General features: G+C 33.7%; 1 protein-coding gene across 1 annotated transcript in view; it reads right to left on the reverse strand.

Annotated features, from left to right (window-relative positions):
- LOC110995758 (ceramide transfer protein) overlaps positions 1–21,749 on the reverse strand; it is a 38,357-nt gene that overhangs the window by 6,697 nt on the left and 9,911 nt on the right. Inside the window, exon 7 of the mRNA XM_045628407.1 lies at positions 2,566–2,748. Coding sequence (XP_045484363.1) covers positions 2,566–2,748 — 183 coding nt within the window. The remainder of the gene's footprint in view (positions 1–2,565; positions 2,749–21,749) is intronic.

Here is a 21,749-nt window from a genome sequence, read left to right on the forward strand (position 1 = left end):
ATTTTATTTTAACAAATAAATAATAGGGGTTGATCATAGAGAATAGAAAATAAAGGAATCTTGTATCATAAAAAAAATAAAAACAAAATGTCGAATAAGAAAAAAAAGGTGGACTGTGGGGGTCCACCTTTATTTCCCCCTATAATTTAGGAGTTTGAAAGATAGATCGTAGCCAATACTTGGACTTACTACATATACATTAAAAAAAATCATAAGAATCGGTCCAGCCATTTCAGATGAGTATGGGAACGTTTGTTGACAGGAAAACTGCTTGTTTTTTGTTTTAAACCGAATATTCAAAAATAGAATGCAATATTTTTTTATAAAATCGTGTTCGAAATTTAAAAATAATGTGCCAGTGACAGAACTTTGGGACCAACTACGTATAAATGATATCGTGTTTATATCACTAGCTATGCATATATGGTATCTTCCATCAGGTTTGACGTGTTCTACTCTCAGCCTATGGCATTTAACACCAATGAAGAGTTGTTGTCTTAAAGTAGGCTCACTTTAAATATTAAATAATTCAATTATAATTGAAACGAAATTTTGTTACGATGACATCATATTAACACAGGTTTTGATTACGCAATGTGAATGTTATCAGATGTTAACAATTAAAACTGTAACATTATTGTATTGCGTAACCACTTTTGGCAAACTTTTAAACAGTTTCCATTTACAAATAATAAATATAAATACTACTATTTAAACTTTATTAGTTTTTTTTAAATGTTGGTCGTCCCAGCTTCGCACGGGTAAACATTTTTTTGAACAATCATTAATACATAATATGTTCTTAAATATTATAGCCTATATTAATCAGTGATAATGTAGCATTCAAATGGTGCAAATATTTTAAAATCGGTCCAGTACTTTGAGCCGATTCGTTACAAACATAACAAATCTTTCCTCTTTATAATATTAGTGAAGATATCTCACTAAATTGCGAAATGAGTCTTTATTGTATCATTAAAATGCAATTAACCCTACAACCCAACCGCGGTAAATCAGCTAATGCTTCTGTGCCTAACAGGCTCGACAGATCGTCGATGTTTAAGTCTAAGGCATGCTAGTTTCCCCACGATATTTCTGCGGGGTTCGAAGCTATGACCCCATTGAGTCACAAGCTCAAGCCAACATTGCTTTATTATTTTTAACATTTAATAGAATCAAAAAGTTATTTAAGGTCGCATCCATTATGAAACGACGCGTATCACAGTCTCTCTCTCACTCAATCGAAATTATTATACTGTACAGTTATTATAATTATAAATAATATATATATATTGGATAAATTCATATTATCGTCAAGGAAATATTTAAAAAACCGATAGTCATGCTACTTGTAACGCTTACCGCAACACATACATTGGAATTTATAATCTACATGTATTTTGTTATGGGTACTACAAACATTGTTATAATGACATAGCAAACACACATTAAACACTGAAACGGATATACACAGTTTATTATTAATTTAATAAATAAAAATTGCTAGAATTTTTAATTTTAGAAAGACAAACTTTATTAATGACAAATATGATTGGGTCAAACGCAGTCCCCACTCGGGGAAACTCAGTGTCGTGGGTAACTTAATAAGATTATTCCGTGTTAAATATTTCAAACGATTTTTATAATAAAAAGTAGTCGTATATGACCTTAAATATGCGTGAATTTATAAGTATGTAATGTATATGTATGTGTGAATAGTAATTATTTAATAAATTACACGTTTGATTACGTGTTTTGAAACTGAAAATTACGCATTTCTTAATATATTTGTATCAATAGAGAGAAATCTAAAAATGTATAGTACTGAATATTCAAATAAACGGTGAAGGAAAATCGTCAGAAAACTTTACCTTAGACGGCATGTGTCAGGCACAGGTGGGTGATCACTTGCCTATTAGATTAACAAATGATGATGACAACAGATACATAAATATGAGGCTTGTAGAGATACGTTCATTTTACTTATGGTTCGCGAAACCGAATCGATAATGAGGCGTATTCAAGCCTATTATATCTACGAAAATCCTGGGATACAGCGTAACAATAATTTCAAAGGAAATATCATCCCATTCGATGGTTACGAGACTTCAATTGATATTAGTATATGATTATTATTCTGGGACGCTTGTTGGGGAGACATCAGTCCCTTCTCACCCTCGGAAAAGCTGACGAGGTCGTAGAGCAGGTGGATAATAATAAAACAGGACAAATATAAAAGTCTTTCATTTTGATTTAGTTTAATATTTTTTTTAATGGAATCTCGCTATTGGCCTAAGGGCCACAGCTCGCCTCGGCCCAAATGGGGTTCGGCCTGAATGGGGGTTCAGTAGTCCTCTACTCTTTACTAACTAATCCTACTAATTAAAGATTTGAGTTGGCTTCTGGTAGATGGTACTAGGACCCCATAGCTGGTACTCGATCAACTAGTACGTATCGCAATACAGTGACAATTTTAAATTTAATTTAGTTTAATTAATGTTATTATTACTTATCGTTATATTATATAATGTTATCGATAGAATTTGCATTGCTATTGTAACTCACCTCTGCCCACAATGGATGCACTGTTAGTCTGTTGTCAATGGCCGGCGGAGGCAGTTCCACCTCATCTCTTGTGACCTCCGTGGGTGAGGACACGCGGGCACACCTCTCTTCCTCCATTTTGTCGAAGCCTGTCTCAACCGCATCATAGAACTCGTCGTCTGGAAGGGTAGAGTGCGGTCCCTCCTGAAAATTACATATGAATATAAAGCATTAATTGATGTTAACTATAGAAACATTATTATGTGTCGCATTGAACTTAATAATCTAATTATCTCTATTAATATAAAATTCACGCGTCACAATGTTCGTCCCCATACTCGAAACGGCTCGACCGATTCTTATGAATTTTTTATGCATATTCAGTAAGTCTGAGAATCGGCTACTATTTATATTTTAAACCCTTAAATAATTAGAGGTGTCCACTGTCCACATTTTTTTTTAATTATTCGACATTTTGTTTTTGTTTCTTATGATACAGCATACAGCCCTTAATTTTCACACCTCTACGATCAACCCTTATTTTTTTATAGATATTTCAGTTCGTTATCCTTTCTTTGCAGTCACATAAAACAAATATTTGATAATTACATAAATCGATAACAACCAAAATCTAAAGCCATGAACTCGATATTATCGATGCAGCATGAGTCATTGTAAAGAAAACAATTAATCGTATGCGGGGCGACATCAACCTACATACGAACGAATAAGGACACTTGGTTAGGAAATAAATTTCACTGATTACGTTAACAATGTCCATCATAAATACGAGACGTATGACGCTAGGAGTAATAATATTAATTATTTGTATAGTTAGGCTCCGTTGCCATTGTCAGTCTAGACTCTAGTACTCTGTTTACCAACGTAAAGGTTGAAATTTTATTCTTAAGGAGGACTACTCGAAAATCCGTCAGTCAGTATGTTTTGAAACTTAGCTGCGTTTCGTTTACAAATACCTAGTAATTCCTAAAACTTATCATTTGTGTGTCTCAAGTCAACATTTTTATAATATAATAATTATGTTTGTTAGATAGGAATTGCATTAGGATTTTAAAAAGTATGCACATGGCACAAAAAAGGTTGGAAAACACATCAGAAATTCCAGCAAAATTCAGCAGTAGAACTCGTTCAAACCAAAATTTCCGATGAAAAGATACTTATTATTAACAACTGCTAATACATATGTCTAGGGCCCAAAAGACCTTTTAAACTTCAAAATGACGAAAAAAGGTATACCTTCGTTGTGCTATGACATCTTAACAAAAGAACAAATTATAATGAGACATTATGGTTTTTTGCAATACATAAAGATCAGTTTTCAATCATCATCAGGTCATTTAGACATCATTTCATTTAAACACATTTACTGGACACTGAACATAATTGATTAATATGATCTTTCGTTTCATATATTGTCTCCGAATCTAATTGATCTAGTTTCAAATATACGGATGACTTCACCTATACATATAACATACAACAGTGAAATCACATACATAACTCACGGCCAGACTCGATATTACTTCACGCCCTAGGTTCTAGTTTTATCTAAAGCTGTCTAGAAGCAGACGCTATACCAAACCATTCTTCATTTAATATTTATGTATTGTTTATATTTTTGTATATGTTTTTATTTTTTTAACACTATATTGCAAATATACAGAAAAACAGTACAAATAAAACAAACAACAACAAGAAGCCCTTTACAAAAAGAAGCCCTTCTTTAATTGGCCGACTTATAGCTTTCTAGCGATCTCCTCCAGGCAAATACTGAGAAAGAAATAAAATAGATAATGTAAGCTCAAGAAGTGGAAAAATAGATAATGTAAGCTCAAGAAGTGGAAAACTACATAGGACATATATATACTGAGAAAAAAACTGGAAAAAAGCAATTAAAACATATGATGAAAGGACAGAACAATAATAAAAAAAGACGCAAAAAAAGCGCACATGCATCAGGACGATTTCAGATCAGATAGAGATACGATGTGGACTGGTAATGTTTGTATAGTAGAGATTTAAAGGAAAATAGAGAAGCAGCTAAGCAGAAAGAGACACAATAGCCTCATCAAGACCTTAAACAATTCCCCAATAAAGTTAGTGAAACGGGATATCAAGCTTTTTTAAGAGCGTAGGTTATACTTCAGACAGCTATGGGCTCCCAAATTGCCAATCAAGAGAAATAGGCAGGAATTTTAACAGTAATAAATGAATATACTCGTTATTTTGCAAGTAAATGCTTACGATATTTGCGCTACACATATTTACAATTCAATGTATTTGCAAGTAATATGACACTGAACAAAAACATGCCACGAGCTATTTAATAACATCATTGTAATTTCTTTATTACAGATGACAAAGGAACAACTTGTAACATAATATGCATATAGATAATGTGGAGCATGCAGTAAATAACTGAAACTCCCTACAAATATTTTTTTAAAGCAAATATTACCGATTATCTCCTTTGTTCTACGCCCCTGGCTGGCTTTTAATGTAATTTTAAGGTATGGTAAGCATTCAAAACTTATTCATAGATATGCATAATTGCTTATCAATCACGTCTTCATTCTAACAGATATATTTTTATATTAAATCAATAATTTTACAGTAATGTAGTCTTATAGGTGAAAAGATGGGAAATTATTGGTAAACGAAATGAATGTACTGCAAAAAAACTTGACACAATAAACTAGGAAGATGGAAGATGGAAGGAACTAGAAGATGGATGCATTGAAGAGTCAGAAGAAGTTTGGTACCGCTACCTTTGTTTCTTTTTTGGTTGCTTGTTTAATTATTTCCTTTGCTAGCTGCTTAAGTTCTAAAATATTGTATTAGTACATAAGCATAGTGAATGTGTAAAAAAAATTTGATGTGATTTTCTTGAATAATTTTATGCATACACGTTGTTTAGAACTTATAAATAAACCCAATCATGTGGCCAAATCCAGACCAAGCAAGAGTGAATAGGAATGGATGGAGTCAGGAATCGTATAGAGGGACTGGCAAGCCGTAGCGCAAGATCGTCAAAGGAAGCCAAGACTCAGGGTTATTGCGTCAGCGGAGTGAGTTATATATTTTTAGGCATCATAATTATTGATTCTTGTATAATGTATATGCAAATAAATAAATAAAATTGGTAGAACGGTAACTAAACCATAACAAAAATATCTCCTAACATCGGGAATCTCTGCATATGTTGTTCCAGTAAGGACTTAAAAGAACCTCTCGTTTCGGTCTGTTGTTTAACTTCTTCTGACTTTTCAATGCATCCATCTTCTAGTTCCTTCCATCTTCCATCAAAAAATAGATAAAAATATAAAAAATACATATTTCACTAAGGTTTTCATTCCGGAAAAGCGAACTGTTTCTATGGGGTAGCATAGCAAATTGTTCCATACATTGCAATGTAAAAAAAAAAGGTAGGCTAAGTAAACCGAAACGTGGTTCACGAGGGCAGCTAGTACAAGAATAAAAATATTCTCTTAATATTATTATAAAGTCATACAGGTGATATGTAGAGCATTTGGTGCACAGAGCGACGTATTTTTAAGGGTGTGGTTTTGACGTCACTGGGGGATGGGTTCACTCGCAGTGGGTGTGACAAGTCGTCATAAAGTTAACCGCACGGAACGAATGCGAAAAGCGTTGTTTTGTTGCTAAGTCTTAGTTTCACAAAGTACTACACTAAGGCTTTCTTAGGCTTGCTGACTCGCTTGTATTAATTCTTATGTTGTATGTAATGTATTAAATTAAATCATTTTGTCTACTATAATATAGAGTTAATATAAATTTAAAAGCATAAGCTTTTCCGGAATAAAAACCAAAGCACTAAATAAAATGTATATTTTCAAATTATTCCTCCTCCGTGAAAACCTTCCCGGTGAACCTGAATTGATCCAGCCGCCTTTGAAGTTTGATTTCTATTTGTAATAACATCAAAAACCACTAGACCGATTAGAAAATTAAATTAACAAACTATCTTTATTCGCAAAATATAATGAAAAATAAGGACATTCTTTATATATCCCACTCTTCGTAATCAAATTTTAAATGTTATATTTATATACTAGTCACCCGCCCCAGCTTCGCACGGGTGCAATGCTGTTATATATAGAGAATATATCTATGTTATATTTATATTCTCTATCTCTATCTCTCGCATCACTTTAAAAAGGAATAGACGTCACAAAACATCCCAAATATATACTCAGCCAAACTCTTTGAACTGCACTTCAATGTGATATAAAAACCATCATCTGACAGTATCACAACACGATAGCGCGTGTTTAAAGATAAAATGTATTTACATAGATTTAGCATAAATGATAACAATGTCTGAGGTGCCCTCGAACGACTGAGTTACTTTATAAACTCAAAATAACTTTATTCATATAGGTAACCAAGTACACTTATAACGTCAACAGAAAAGATGTTAAATTGATTGTAAATTTACATTTACAACTAGTAGTCTGGTCAATTTAGACATAAAAATAGTGGCCAAATAACAAACATTCCCGGAAATCCAAAAAGGTAGAGAGCTTTGTTTACCATCACAAATTAAGTTTTAAAATCCCCATCGATCCTATGTGTGCTACAAAAGTTATTCGGGGGCAAAGGTCATTAATTTAAGGTTTTTGAATTTTTCTCGAAAACGGTAAGTTTTATCAACAAAACGTTTATGCCAGAGTTATAAAAATTATCTACAAAAATGGTATTTACAATTATTCTCCTAAGAGTTACCATTTCTGAGATATCGCGATACTAATAGTCACATTACACATAATATGCACATATAAACCACGTGGATACATAATCAGGCACTTAAGACAAGTAAATACCTAATGGTAAACGCCAGGTCTCCACCAAAATTCAGCTTTCCGGGAATTTTTGATATTTCAAATGTTGTTGTAATTGACCCGACTATAGTTCGCAAAGTCGTTGAGCGGACAACAGACTCTCCGCCACTCTTTTAATCGCCAAGTTTAGAGTCATACAAATTGTTTGTAATGCATCCATAAATATTTGAACTGGAGCAAATCAATCCCAAAGATTACGATCATTTTAATAATTGTGAATTTATAAACAGCTTTATTGATTAATTTACGATTAACGAGAGTTTTGAATTTATGTAGTGATAATTCTCTCGCTTCGGAGCTTTATGTAAAAACAAATACAATTTCCATATAAGGAGTGTTTTCTTCTGGAGACTGGTTATTGTTTACAAAGTTATACCTTACAAAAACACTAACAATACTCTAGTCGTAAATAACATTGCAAGTAGTATTAGGCTTGTTCGTGCAACTCATCCCTGATGTCGAAGGTTTATGTGGACATGGCCCACATGTACGTACAAAAATATCACAAACTTTCCGATTAGGAAATAAACACGTAACAGGTACAGAAGAGACAAGACTAATGGTTATCTTACGTAATATATGCCTACTGAACAACACATAAATCACCACCTGAAAAAGATATCACAAAAGTCAAGGTCACAAAATAGCTTTGTTCATAGATAAAGAAATTAGCACATCAAAGCCGGTGTGACGTCACAAAACATTGTAACACCGGAAATGGACAAACAGCTAACGAAGCCGCTAAATTACCAGCTATAACTTTCTATGCAACTGCTAATATCCTCACGAATTACATATTAACACTTTTGGTTGTTATCGTCTAGCTCATATATAGAACCTGGAAGCATTCAGACAATAATAGATTTACAAACCTCACTGGTTTTCTAATGTAACATATTGTGATTATACATAAATTTCTTTTTTTGTCATTATATTATATTATTATGAAAAAAAAATAAACAAAAAAAATAGTTCTGGGTGGCAAATTTCTGAATCTGTTTTGTGACCATTTGTCAATCTAAAAGGCAACTAGGTGATCAGGTGTGCCTGACAAACGCCAGTTGGGTGTAAGGCAAGGAATTCATTTAAATATTAAATAAATCAATTGTAATACTGGTGCTAACTTGAATCTCTAATGCATATCTAAAAGTAATCTCTAAAATTACCTAATATAACCAATGAGATTTGTAAAATCAAAACTTTGCGCTCTGACAGATAAATGTATTTTCACAATAAATAAATAATATATTTAATTCCTGCTTACCACACACACAATTGACGACTAGACACACACCCCTGACCTCGAAACAAAGGGATGGCTAACCAAATTATGAATGACGTCATATGTCTGACGGGGTTTGTCGGAAACTAAACGTTAGGAAAAGAGTTGAAAACAAAGAAAAATTAATTTCAGTACCAATCTTAAACATTTCGCTGTGTGTTGAGTGTATAAAAGACGAATGCATACTTTAATTCGAAATTCAAATTCTAGATTAACACAACACAATGCACACTTATGAACGTCAAAAAGAAATACATTATTATATTAATTAATATACATATATTGAATGCTTCTAATTTTACATTAACTGCCACTGCACACAGCATTTTGCTAAATGCTGTAGCTCCTTACAAACGTTGTGAAAAAGAAAAAAACTTGGCTATTAAAAAGAGTTGCGGAGAGTTTATTACCAGTTCTTCTCTTCCCTTCTACGCCCTTGATTTGGGAACTAGCAGTAGAAGCATTCAATGTATAATTATTTTTTGTAGTTCATAAGTGTACATTATGTTACCTACATGAATAAATTATTTTTGATTTTGATTTGAAATTTAAAATACATCGCATACACGAATTCAATTACAACAAGTTGCACTACAAATAATCTTAACCAATATAAGAAGAAAAACTTGTAACGAACAAACAAAGTACGGATAAAATAAAGCAATGACTTCAAAAACAAAACACAACATAAAGCCAGTCAGTAAAAAAAAGGTCATCCAATTTAACTAAGCTCTCATGCTATATTAACTCATCCACCATGACGAGGGGTGCCCTCAATAACTGTCTTCCCTAATGGCTGACGTAACAGCCAACCCTTTGTTGTCATGCCATCAAGTATTACCTTTGTACGTGTCCTTTATCTGTGTGATATAAAGAAAAATTGTGTTTTATACGATAGGCTATGGCGACACATAGAAGTTATATTTTTTATATTATAGTCACACATAAATTGGAGACTACAAAACTACGAACGAGCCACTGCTTAAGCGGGTGTGTGGGTTTTTTTTTAATTTCCTATCCAATCACTGCTTGGACATTTTCATTCTACATACATTATTAAGACTTAATTCTACTGGTGTACTATATCCAAAAGTCGGCAACACAGACACAGAAGGTTGATCTTCTATCACTTCCTAATATAGATAATAGAAGAAACAAGGTCAATATCAAAATATAGAATGTGGTTTTTATGTAAAGTATAAAAGTAGTATTAGGTAGTTATCTAGACTAGAAGTGTTTGGTATATATATTTTGTACTAAATAAATAATAATAATAATTCCACTGAATTATTTTTACATAATAAAACATAGGTGAATCGGAGCATGTTATATAAAAATTTATGGAACTTTATTTATAATAACTCCTTGATTTGCCAGGAAAACACATCATTAACGCAATTAGCTACTTCAAATGAGCATGCAAATGTCAAAATATAATTAAAAACAAATTATGTTTAATGTCATAACAGGACTGGCTTTAACACACAAATTGTTGAAGATACTCCTGAGACCTAATATGTAGTTACGCATTTTATTCACTCACTTACTCACCCACATTCGCCCATACACTTACTCAATCAGTCAATCACAGTCAGTCAGGCGTGTTGGGAATAGTTGAAAAATATTTCTTTTTTTAATGGAATTTACTATCAAGTTTGTTATGTATAAGGAACCCTGAAACTAACTGTATCTAACTGTTGTCAATATAATAAACACATTCTATTTTATAGCACGTTACATTACATCCAACACTTTTGTGACTATAAAAAAATATAAATAATCATTTTGTTTATGTACAATCCATTTAAAGAACATTTTTACACTGATCCCGCTAGAACGCTATAAATCCTGTATAATTAAGAAATAAATGTAATTCAAAAATATTTCATCGATGTTTGTTGCGTTGTGTGTTATAAGGCTAAAGTAAGCACCACACGCGAGATAAGGCTAGTGAAAGACCGCATAATTTCCGGAAGTCCAATCATAAAGTCATCAGCCAACTCTTGTTCATAAATCTTTGCGCCAATATCATTATTTAATCGCTACAGATTTGTCAGTATGCAATTTTAAATTAAGTTCAAATATATATAAATATATTGTAGGTCGTAATTTTTATACGCCTCCACCCTCCCCCTTTTTTCCACCCTATTTTTTTATTACATATAACACAAATATATACATATATATTTGTACTGAGACAATCTCTATATAGTTAAGATATTAATAACCGGTTGGCGGATCAGTTAGTATTGGTATACATTTTCAAAAGTTACTTGTTCCAGGAGTTGGGCTGTGGGTCACTTAGATAGCGTTGCCCATGGACGCTATTTAACACCGGTTACCTCCAAGGCTCTATTGCCGATACGATTACGTTGGAAATTAACGTACTGAATATATTCCTTTGAATTTCAATGAAGGCCGTAAATAGACTGCAAATCATAGCTAGCGGTAGTAATTTCCGAGAAATCGAAAATTGCAGCAACATCAATGTATGCAACAACGCTTACTAACTATAAATAACTAACTAACAGTAAATACTACGAGACGTTTTTAACACGTCTGATAATGCGTATACTTTTTTTAACTGGCAATTTTTTTAGTTATGCTCTTAGAACTCGGTTTTAACATCCGGTCAGATCGCAGGTATGACCTAAGCCATGTACGGCAAAGATCCGGATATCCTGTTCTGTACACTCTAGTCTTGTCGGACAACTGTCTCATCCAGATATGAGTTATAGAAAAGAGAATGCACTTGCTTCTCTCTCTCTTTAATTAGCTGCTCATGTCGAAGCGTCGTGGCCAGCAAGAAAGCATCTGGAAAAGACTATCTGTTTCCATAGGTTACGCATCTCTTATGACAGTTTTGACGAAGATGAGTCTTTCGCTTGTTCCATCTGGTTGGTGAACGACCATGTAATTTTGCCTTCTGTGTTAGCAACCACCAGCAGTGTCTCCAAGTTCTCGTCGCCTCTGCGCATTGTATGGCCGAAACAAGATACAATTCGCTATAGTCATATGGTAAGCAGACGAGTTCGTATGAGTACACTTGTGTCTGTGCACGGTATACTCTGTACTGTGTCTGACATTTGTCTGAATCAGATTACTTATTTTTTTGTCGTTCATAAGTGTACATTATGTTACCTTGATGATGATTTTTGATTTGATTCATTATTTATTAAGTAAAATATTCTATATTGGCGAAGCTAAAAACATTTCATATTTTACTGATAACAATATGTTTCTATATTCCACAAGATAAATACTTATAATTAGAATAACACAAAACTTATTAATAGCCCGATAATTACAATTGGCTGTTAGAAAATCGCTTCAGTTAAATTACAATTTCATAATTGTTTTATAATTATGGATTAATTATCGTAGCGTTAATTTAATAAAAACATACCGAATTATGAAACTTTTGACTCACATAGAGTCTTGGGTTCAGTTTTCGGGAACGACGTCAGTTGCTCTAATAATAATAATATTTTTTTTTATTGTATCTCAAATTTTTACATCAATAATGAGTACCTATGAGACAGCCCCCGTAAGTAGTCAAAAGACACTTGTGTTGGGGTTGACTCGCTACTTCCCTTATCTATAAAATTCTAAAAAGAATAGCTATAAACTTAATCTATGCATGTGTGTGTGCTGTGTGTGTTTTTGTGTGTGCACGCTGTCAAGTATACAATTAGGCCTGTCTCAAACTAGCGAATTTACACCAAAATCTCTGGTTTGATAAATACTAATTCATCGCAAAATATGCTTTAAAGGACCAAGAATATCCATAGCGCTAAACCAGCATCATGAGCTCATCCCACAAACAACACCCTTACGAACATAGCTTCACATCGCACAGCATAGTCGAATTAGGTATTAAGCATTTTTTTTATTTTTTATTCATTTTTCCTTTCGTAAATATTTGAACCCTTTTGTAAATTTTATGTAAATACCTGTTTAGTTTAATACAATAACAAATAAATACATATATATAGCCGATTGCTTTGAATACTCCGAGAAGGATGCGAACAGAAACTACAAGTAATTTCATTTGTAACTAGATGTAGAATTATGTTAAAAGTATAATTATAATTGAACGCAATCTAAGTTATTATGTTTTATTTTAATAGCGTACACTTCTCGGCATTTCATCGCTCGGCGTCAACATGTTAAATGTCATTGAAATTATAGCATATTTGTTACATTTTATCACCACTACGTAAAAAACGGATTAAACAGGTTTTTTAATTTTAATTACTTTTTTAGTACGTTAAACTTGGTAATATATCTACCTAAAATTTCAACGCACACGAAAAAATATGTTAAATGTTGATCATAAAAATTATATAAAAAATCTGATGATCAAATTCAAGAATCAATTTTATGTCAATCAAATATCAAATAATCAAAATAAAAAATCTCTCTTATAACGCGTTATCGTATAACGCGATTTCCGTATACACAGAATATCCCCATACATCACGGATATTTCTCAAATTACATATTTTATGATTCGTCAAATCCATAATTAGTTCTGCGTACCTTTTCGTGCGCCTTCAACTGTATTGTTATAAAATTAAACTAAATAACTTTATTAAATCCGTGTTTCTAATGCCCTTGTTCAAACAGATTTTACGCAGATAATCCGACATCCGAGCCCGGATCGCAATATTGTATATGGGCTATATTTTTCTAAATAAAATTGATATAAATAGGTATGCATCGTATTAATATGTGATTACACTAGTGCAATGAACCTAACGACCAGTTATTACACGACCTAGGCAATGCGTGTACGGTATCAGCACTGAACATAATATGTATGTTAATCCAGTGACGACATATTAACAATATTTTCTCAGAATCCCTCATTGCCCATTAATATAATCAACTTATTAGAATAAAATTTGCAACAAATTGAACCAGGCGAGTGAACGTACCGCAGTCATGTTATATACATTAGATTATGTAATCCGAACAAAAACTACGCGATTGTTACAAAAAAAAAACGTTCCGCTTTCTCTTGGTCTTTGAATATAGCAATTACTTTCAATTTCAATTGCCTGACATCCTTTTGCGTCAGCGATTTTTGATGGCACTGTTATAATTCTGTGCCCATTGGCCATAGATCAGAATATGATAAATGTAATTGCATACTTTACAGGACAAGCAATTATATTATTAAGAAATCTTGGAGGCATATAATATGAAACACTCGATTTTTTAATAAGTCATAAATCTATGTCCACAGGCACAGATATATTGACGACTGTCTTTAAGTAGGAGTGGTTGTTGCTATATCCATTAAACGGTTCGTTTCTATGCGTTGTCGTATTTGCTATAAAAATAAACAAATCATGTGCACTTTTAGAAACGGCCCGTAGCAATTACGTTTTTGTTTATCGTAGGGATGCATTCGATACCGATACCGATATTTAAATTGCCGATGGAGGCGTATCGATGCATCCCAAGTTTATTGACACAGGTCCGTAAAATTCAGACTAATTATCACATATAGCAGCTATTCTCAAACGACATATAGCGAAGGATATAAAACACTTCTTAAGAACAAAAGTCTGAACGATTGCTGATTAAGAAAATAATGTAATCAATTCGTGTTATTATCCAATACATATTGAACTACAAGAACTAAATATATATTGGAAAGTAAGAAAACCCTTTCAATTCAATACTTATAAAATACTCGAAATATTATGCATTACCGATAAAAAGTTCCCTAAAAAGGTTTTATCTTGAAAATTAAAACTTGATAGTTTCCAATACCACCGAAAGTGGAGCAAATAAACAAGTTTTTATAACTCGTATCATCGCATTAAAACTTTACAATTTAAAAACACAGTAATACTCCACGTATTTTATTGTTATTATACTATTTAATTAGTTAGTCATATGCAATATTCAGCCTAAGACACTAACTAAAGGCTTCTATATCTGGTCGTATAATGAAAAATGCAACATCGTAGGGAGGGTAGACAGGTGCAAATTGTAGGTCAACGCGTAAACCGGCTACAATCAGATGCCTGCACGTTTATTCATTCGTGTTTATATTCGACATTGAGGGAAAGTTAAGAAAGGCGACACTGAAAAGGAAGCCTGGGTGAGACGAAAGTTTCGTAATTATTTATTTGCTCAATACATAAAAATGTAGCCTTCTAATACAATTTGTTTTTTATAGAACAGGGGTTAAGTGATAATGGACACTCATTGCCAGACGGTTCCCGAATGCGTTGCCGGCCTTGTATTGGTACTCTCTTTTTTGAAGGAAGTCGAATTGGTTCGGAAATGCTACAGTGGGCTAGTTCTACATAGTGGTGGTACGCGGCAAAAATTTCCTTAATAACCACCCAGTTTTGGAACGATGGAAGTTATGGTGATACGGGTCGAATTTCGTATACTGCCTGAACGTCCGAAGATGAAACAGTTGCAAGTATTAATCCAAACAACTCCTGTTAACACTCTGCATTGTAAATGCGGTAGAAAGTGCAGAATTCTGCAACTCCATGAAGGAAGCTAAGATTTTAGTACGTAGAGGATTATTTTTATTTTGTATTTATTTTCACAAGAAGTTGTTAATATATTAAATATTATATTATATAATAAAATATCTGTCGTCGAGTACCAAAGTGACAGTTAGAAACGACAGTGTAATAGATATCCGATACCAGTGACACTCGAGGAAAATATGTACTGCCTCAGAATTCTTGGATATCGAATGTTATGAAAATACTCGATACGCAGAAATTTACGCACACTTTCGAAAGATTTATATATTCAACATTTAAGAATTGTGGTGTTTTTGTATAATCTTCCTCATCATTCTTTTCACAGTATCTTCCTTAATATATCAGTGGCTTTAGCGTACGAATCATTCTTGAGGTCGTAGGTTCGATACCCGACTGTGAACCAACGGACTTTCTATGAGCCCATTTAACATTCCTTGGGACGGTGAAAGAAAATATCGTGATGAAACCGGCTTCCCTTAGACCCAACATTCCGATGGCGTGTCAAATACTGGAGGCTGATACAAAAATCTGAGGCTTAGACCTAAATAGGTTATAGCACCTCTGGTTTTTCCTTTAGTGAATTATTAAAAAACTTCTTACATTTGGAGCAAGACCACAACAATACACTTTGTATCCACTATATGTGTCAAGTGACGGAAGTATTATATTCCCATCAGCCCTTTATAATATAGGCAAATAGGTTCGTCTTACATAGTTTTATACATAATGTATGACAATAATTATACTGGAGTAAAAAATTGAGCTAAATTAACTCTAAAGCCATATACTTAATGAATATCTTAATATAGGGATGTTGACGTCTGTCAGACAGTAAAGACTGACATCGCTAGACGCAATATTCAATTCAAATTCAAAAGTCATTTACTCATCTAGGTACAATTCATATGGGCACGTCAAATTTACGCCATCAGACCATCTTATAGCGGCATTAGTGTTCACACATTATTATCATCTATGTATTCTTGAACTGTGTAATATCCTTTTTTATTAGGATTTACATCAATCCTATATTTTAAAAAACGGTTGAATGGCTGGCTTATGAACACAACAAACTCAGATCTGGAGATGCTTCTGACACCTCCCAACATATAGTTACACAGAACACTCACTCATACCCACACGCGTGTTGTAAACAGTTTTAAAATGTAATTGAATAAACAGAAAAAAGTTACTTTGAACTATTACGTTTGTTATGGTTACGCTGGGAACCCTGACACAGGTATTATATACTTAAAATGCGTTCCTAAATATTACATATTGATATGCACTGTTATACATGTCATATACCAGATTACTATGTCTCGAATCTTACTCTAAGTGACATTCAGAAACGAGGTCAAATTGTCAAATCGAACTATGACTCCCATCTGTCAAAAACACATCAATTTTTGACGTTTGAGAGTCGCTAAAGTTCCAAGTACACAACATTGCACACTTTGTACTATATTTTTATAAAATTATACAGTTCAATATTGTTTATATTTTAATCATGATAAATATCATGGGATAATGATCCATGATTCAACGGACTTAAGTGTGATTTTAACATTTAAAATTTCTGAAGCAATTCGTCTCTGCACACAAGACAACACGCGAAATGTTCATACGTAAAACAGTCAATAAAAATCTCTAAAAGCACACAAAGACGAAGATCGCTAGATAACCCTTATCAGTATGACGTTTTATTTACTCTCATAAAATTCCGGTGAATTCGGTTGACTCAAATGGATTAGTAACAATGGTTTGTAATCAATTCTATATTTACGAATGAACCGCAACTGAGTCAAGGACGACATGGGATTTCCGGCATCCGAGAAATATTTTAATATTAATAAATAATATTAGAGCTGAACAATGCTAACGGTTTTAAAAAAGAGAGTTTTATAATAAATAATATTTGACGATCTATTTAGGCTTCCAAGGACGTGTGCTTTTTATAATTGTATATGTTTTTCATCCTTTCAGAATTTATTTATTTATTTATTTATTTATTTATTTATTGGGAAACCAAACAGAGACATCCTTAATAAAAACAAAGTCAAAAATATAACAAATACAAACACACGGGATGCATCCACATCAGGTTACACTTATATATGATACACAAAATAATACATGACAACAACACACTAATAGTAATATAAAGTTAAGACATTAAGAGTTGCTTTATTTTATTCTTAAACAAAGCAGTAGTGGAGTGCGAAAAAGGGTCAATGTTTTTGATTGAATCTAAGGAAGAACACATCCTGTGAAGAGGCTCGCGGAACCCAATGTTGGTTCTGGGAGTCTGAAAATTAAAAGTTCTATGTAAGCGTAGAGACCTGGCAGGAACATTAAATGGTATGAGTTCAAGAAGATCTGAACAACTTATTTCATTTACGCATATTTTTCTCACTGTGACACAATCTATTAGATTACGCCTAGTACTCAGAGAAGGTAATTTATATCTTTTTAAAAGTTCCTTGTAATTAGCCCTACCACTATTCATCCGATAATTTAAAATGCGTAAAAATTTCTTTTGTACAGCCTCCAGTTGTGCGACATATATAGCGTAATGCGGATTCCAGATTGGACAGGCGTACTCCAACTGGGATTGCACGAGCGTCCTATAAAGGTGGATGTATGTGGTTTTGTCTTTGAAGGGTCTGGTGACTCGTGTTATGAAACCTAACATGCGGTAGGCTTTATTAATAATTAAGCCTATGTGCTTATCTAGGGTTAATTTGGAGTCAAAAAGGACACCAAGATCCCTTACAGACCGCACACGTTCGAGGGCATGGTATCCAAGGGTGAAGTTGGCGGTGATTGTGTTATGTGTTTTTCTTGTAAACACGATATGCTGACACTTACTATATTTCAAGAATAATTTGTTTATCTGGCAGTAGTCATCAAGCCTATCGAGATCCTCCTGGATAAGTTTCACGTCAGAAAGTGTAACTACCTTTCTGTATAACTTTAAATCGTCTGCGTAGAGCAAGTAATTGCAGTGTAAGAAACATTTGGATATGTCATTAATATATAAGGAAAAGAGCAACGGCCCAAGAATGGAGCCCTGGGGGACGCCGGATGTCACTACTATTTGAGAAGAAGTAAACCCATTTATAACCACCGATTGAACACGATTATGTAGGTATGCTGTAAACCATCTTAAAAGATTGCCCTTAATACCATTAAAAGACAGCTTTTGTAAAAGCATCATATGGTCAACTTTATCAAATGCCTTCTGAAAGTCTGTGTAGATTGTGTCTATCTGGTGGTTATTATCTAAACCGTTAAAAATATAATTACTGAAAACAAGGAGGTTTGAGAGAGTAGATTTACCAGCTGCAAATCCGTGCTGTTGGTCTATAATAACATGCCTTAGACTGGAATAAATGCGTTGGTGAACTAATCTTTCCAGAACTTTAGGGATTGCAGAGAGTATTGAAATCGGTCGGTAATTTTCGACATCGCTCCTTTCACCACCCTTAAAGATAGGCGTTATGTAATGTTATATAATGTTATTAGTCGTACATTATTAGTAAGAAATTTATTTTAAACATAAACTATAATTATTTAAACTTAGAGAACAGTGACGCTACAACCTTTTTAGGTCTCAGCCTCAGATTTCTGTACCTGTTTCGTGATCATTTGGGAATAAAGGCAAGTAGGTGACCAGACACTATCCTTTGCCTGTTACACGCCATCGACTTATTGGGTCTAAGGCAAACTGGTTCACTATGTTTTCCTTCACAGTTCAAGCGAATAACATAGCAAGTCCGTTTGTGCACAGGCGGGGATCGAACCCACGATCTCAAAGATGAGAGTCGCACGCTGAAGCTACAAGGCCAATACTGTTCGTTAAACAACATTTAAACAATGGTACTATATTCGTAAAAACTATATATTTGTAATGTTCAAAATATCAAAAATATTTTACAAAATCTAATTTATTTTATATAGAGTCAATTATTACTAAAATCACGTTAACACAGTGCTCATTATATTTGTAATTATTGCAATTTGAAATAATGATTGATCGATCTACCTAAACTACTAATTAGTGGTTCGTCACGCAATTATAATAATCGTATATTTTGATGATCAATTAGAAAATTGGATGAAGGTAAATCGAAACGTGCCTAAGTTTAAAGACCTAAAGTTGGGGTAACTCCAACCTGACCAGACGTCCCGCTTTGAACGGGACTGTCCCTATTTCCAATTACGAGTCCCGGTGTCCCCGAAATAAACAAAATTGTCCCGTTTTGAGAAATCGCGCGAAAATTTGATCAATATATAAAACGAACGTGCAGTTTAATTCGTATTTGAAATCGTCACGAAATTAAAACAAATTTATTCCTCTGTTAAAGAGAAACATATTGGGTACATATATTTTGTAAGTCGTAACTTTTAAGGCAATTAACTCTTTCTAAATACTACTTTAAATGTTTTATTTCATTGATTACTTATTATTTGACCTAAATTAAACCAAGATTTTAATTCAAAGAATAAATGGTCACTTTATCTTCTAATAACGAATTCCATGAATTTGTACCACGATCCTACACTGCTACCATAGACAAAACTACAAAAATATATTTTTATAGAACTAAGGACAAACAGCATCTGATGTTAAGCGTACCGCCCATGGACACTCCATGCCAGAGGACTCAAAAGTATGCCTTCCTTTTAAGAATACGCTCTATTAGAACCCGAATTGGTTCGGAAATAGTTGAATGTTAATGATTTAACTAAAGAAACCGTTAATTTAATAGTTAAATGGTAAACAGGTATCGAACCTTCGGTTGGTTTTTCTTGAAAAACTTAAACTTCATCATGTACCACCATAAGTCACTTGACACTTTAACTCGCGAATAAAATAGAGACGTCTGGTTCGGGACGCGGCCGACCGACGAATGCCGAGAATACGTTTACTTTGAAATCCCTACGTAAACAAACTGCAGCATTGTTGTCGATGATATGTAATAACAGGTGAATCATAAAAGGACTAGGAAATATACATACTCTCATATCGTCTATTATAACCGTTGGGAATTAGGATGTCAAAATCGGGAAGTCAATTAATTTTTTAAAGTAATTAAGAGTGGATTGGGTTGAACCCTTTTGCCTTTCAACACCGTACGAGCTGTATTAAATCATATCCGCATCACCTTTACAAAATAAACTTTCTTTTGCGTACTAGCGAGCTCTGGAATCGATGAAAGAAAAAAAACCCTGGGAAATACAATACACAATGAAACATAATGAAAGAAAGAGTAAAGAAAGTAAAGCCAGAGTAAAGGCCGGCAATGCAACCACTAAAATGGGCAACTTACTTTTAATTAAGGCAATATTGATAGTGATAGTGTTAATAACATTTTCATCTCTCAAAAAACTAAATTTTCATCGTCGGCCTATTATTAAAAAAAATTCAACATTAGAAGTTTAGGAACTGAGATCCTTTAAGTAACTTTAGAATACACATATGTATTGTAATTGTAACTTCGAATATGCAAACTAGATTGTACCATCATAACATTTTTGTAGCATATCCTTGCAAATCAAATATTATTAGAATTTTTTTGTAAAAATATACGTAAAATAGTCAGATCTTAATAAACCTAAAATTATAATCTGCCCACAACACAACGCGTTACAGTTTAACATCGTTAGACACGTGGTATCTTACGCCAAATATTGCTTTTATCGGTATTTAATGGGCGCGTTCCAGTGCTCGGCCTATCAAGTAAATACATTAATAAATTCATTCATTTCTAATTTTAAAAGTCCGTACCAATTCTTATCTTCAAATCCAGATCTGGCTAGTAATTCTGCCAAAAGACGTGGGGATGATTTAAACAAATGGAATTATCCAAAGAGGATCGCCATTCCGAAGCGTTTTTCGAGGGACGCCGTCACTCCAACAAGCAACCGCTACAGCAACCTCCCAGTGGATAAGGACCATGAAATCTCAGAGCCTTTTAAAAATGCCTCTAAAAAGAAGAAGATTGGACGTGTCCCGCCGATCGTAATCGAACTTCGTGAAGACTGGACTCACCAGAAACTAAAGGATATCATTGAGAAATATAACAAAAGCTACCATCTTGAATACAGGGGTGGAAATCGAGTTAAAATCCTATGTTACTCATCTGAGGGTCATCAAGTCGTCAAAAATGGACTCCTAAATGAAAATGTATCTTTCCATACGTTCACCAGGAAGGATGAAAAAATGCCTAAAGTGGTTATCAAAGGTCTTCCTTCGAACCTGATCGATTGCCTTCCAGCGGAGCTAGAGTCACTTGGCTTTGCTGGCACCACTGCCACCCAAGTAAAGCTGAGTAAGCCCGTTCAATGCCCCCCGGTAATCATACAGCTTCCTACAGGGACCGACATGGCAAAGTTCAAGCAAATCAAGTACCTGGCCAACTGCGTTGTTGTGATTGAGCGCTACAGGACTAGTAGTAAAAACTGTACCCAGTGCTACCGTTGCCAGGGTTTCGGCCATGCTTCCCGAAA

The sequence above is a fragment of the Pieris rapae genome, chromosome 1 (genome assembly GCF_905147795.1).
Source record: "Pieris rapae chromosome 1, ilPieRapa1.1, whole genome shotgun sequence".
In the NCBI taxonomy this organism is placed as follows: Eukaryota; Metazoa; Arthropoda; class Insecta; order Lepidoptera; family Pieridae; genus Pieris; species Pieris rapae.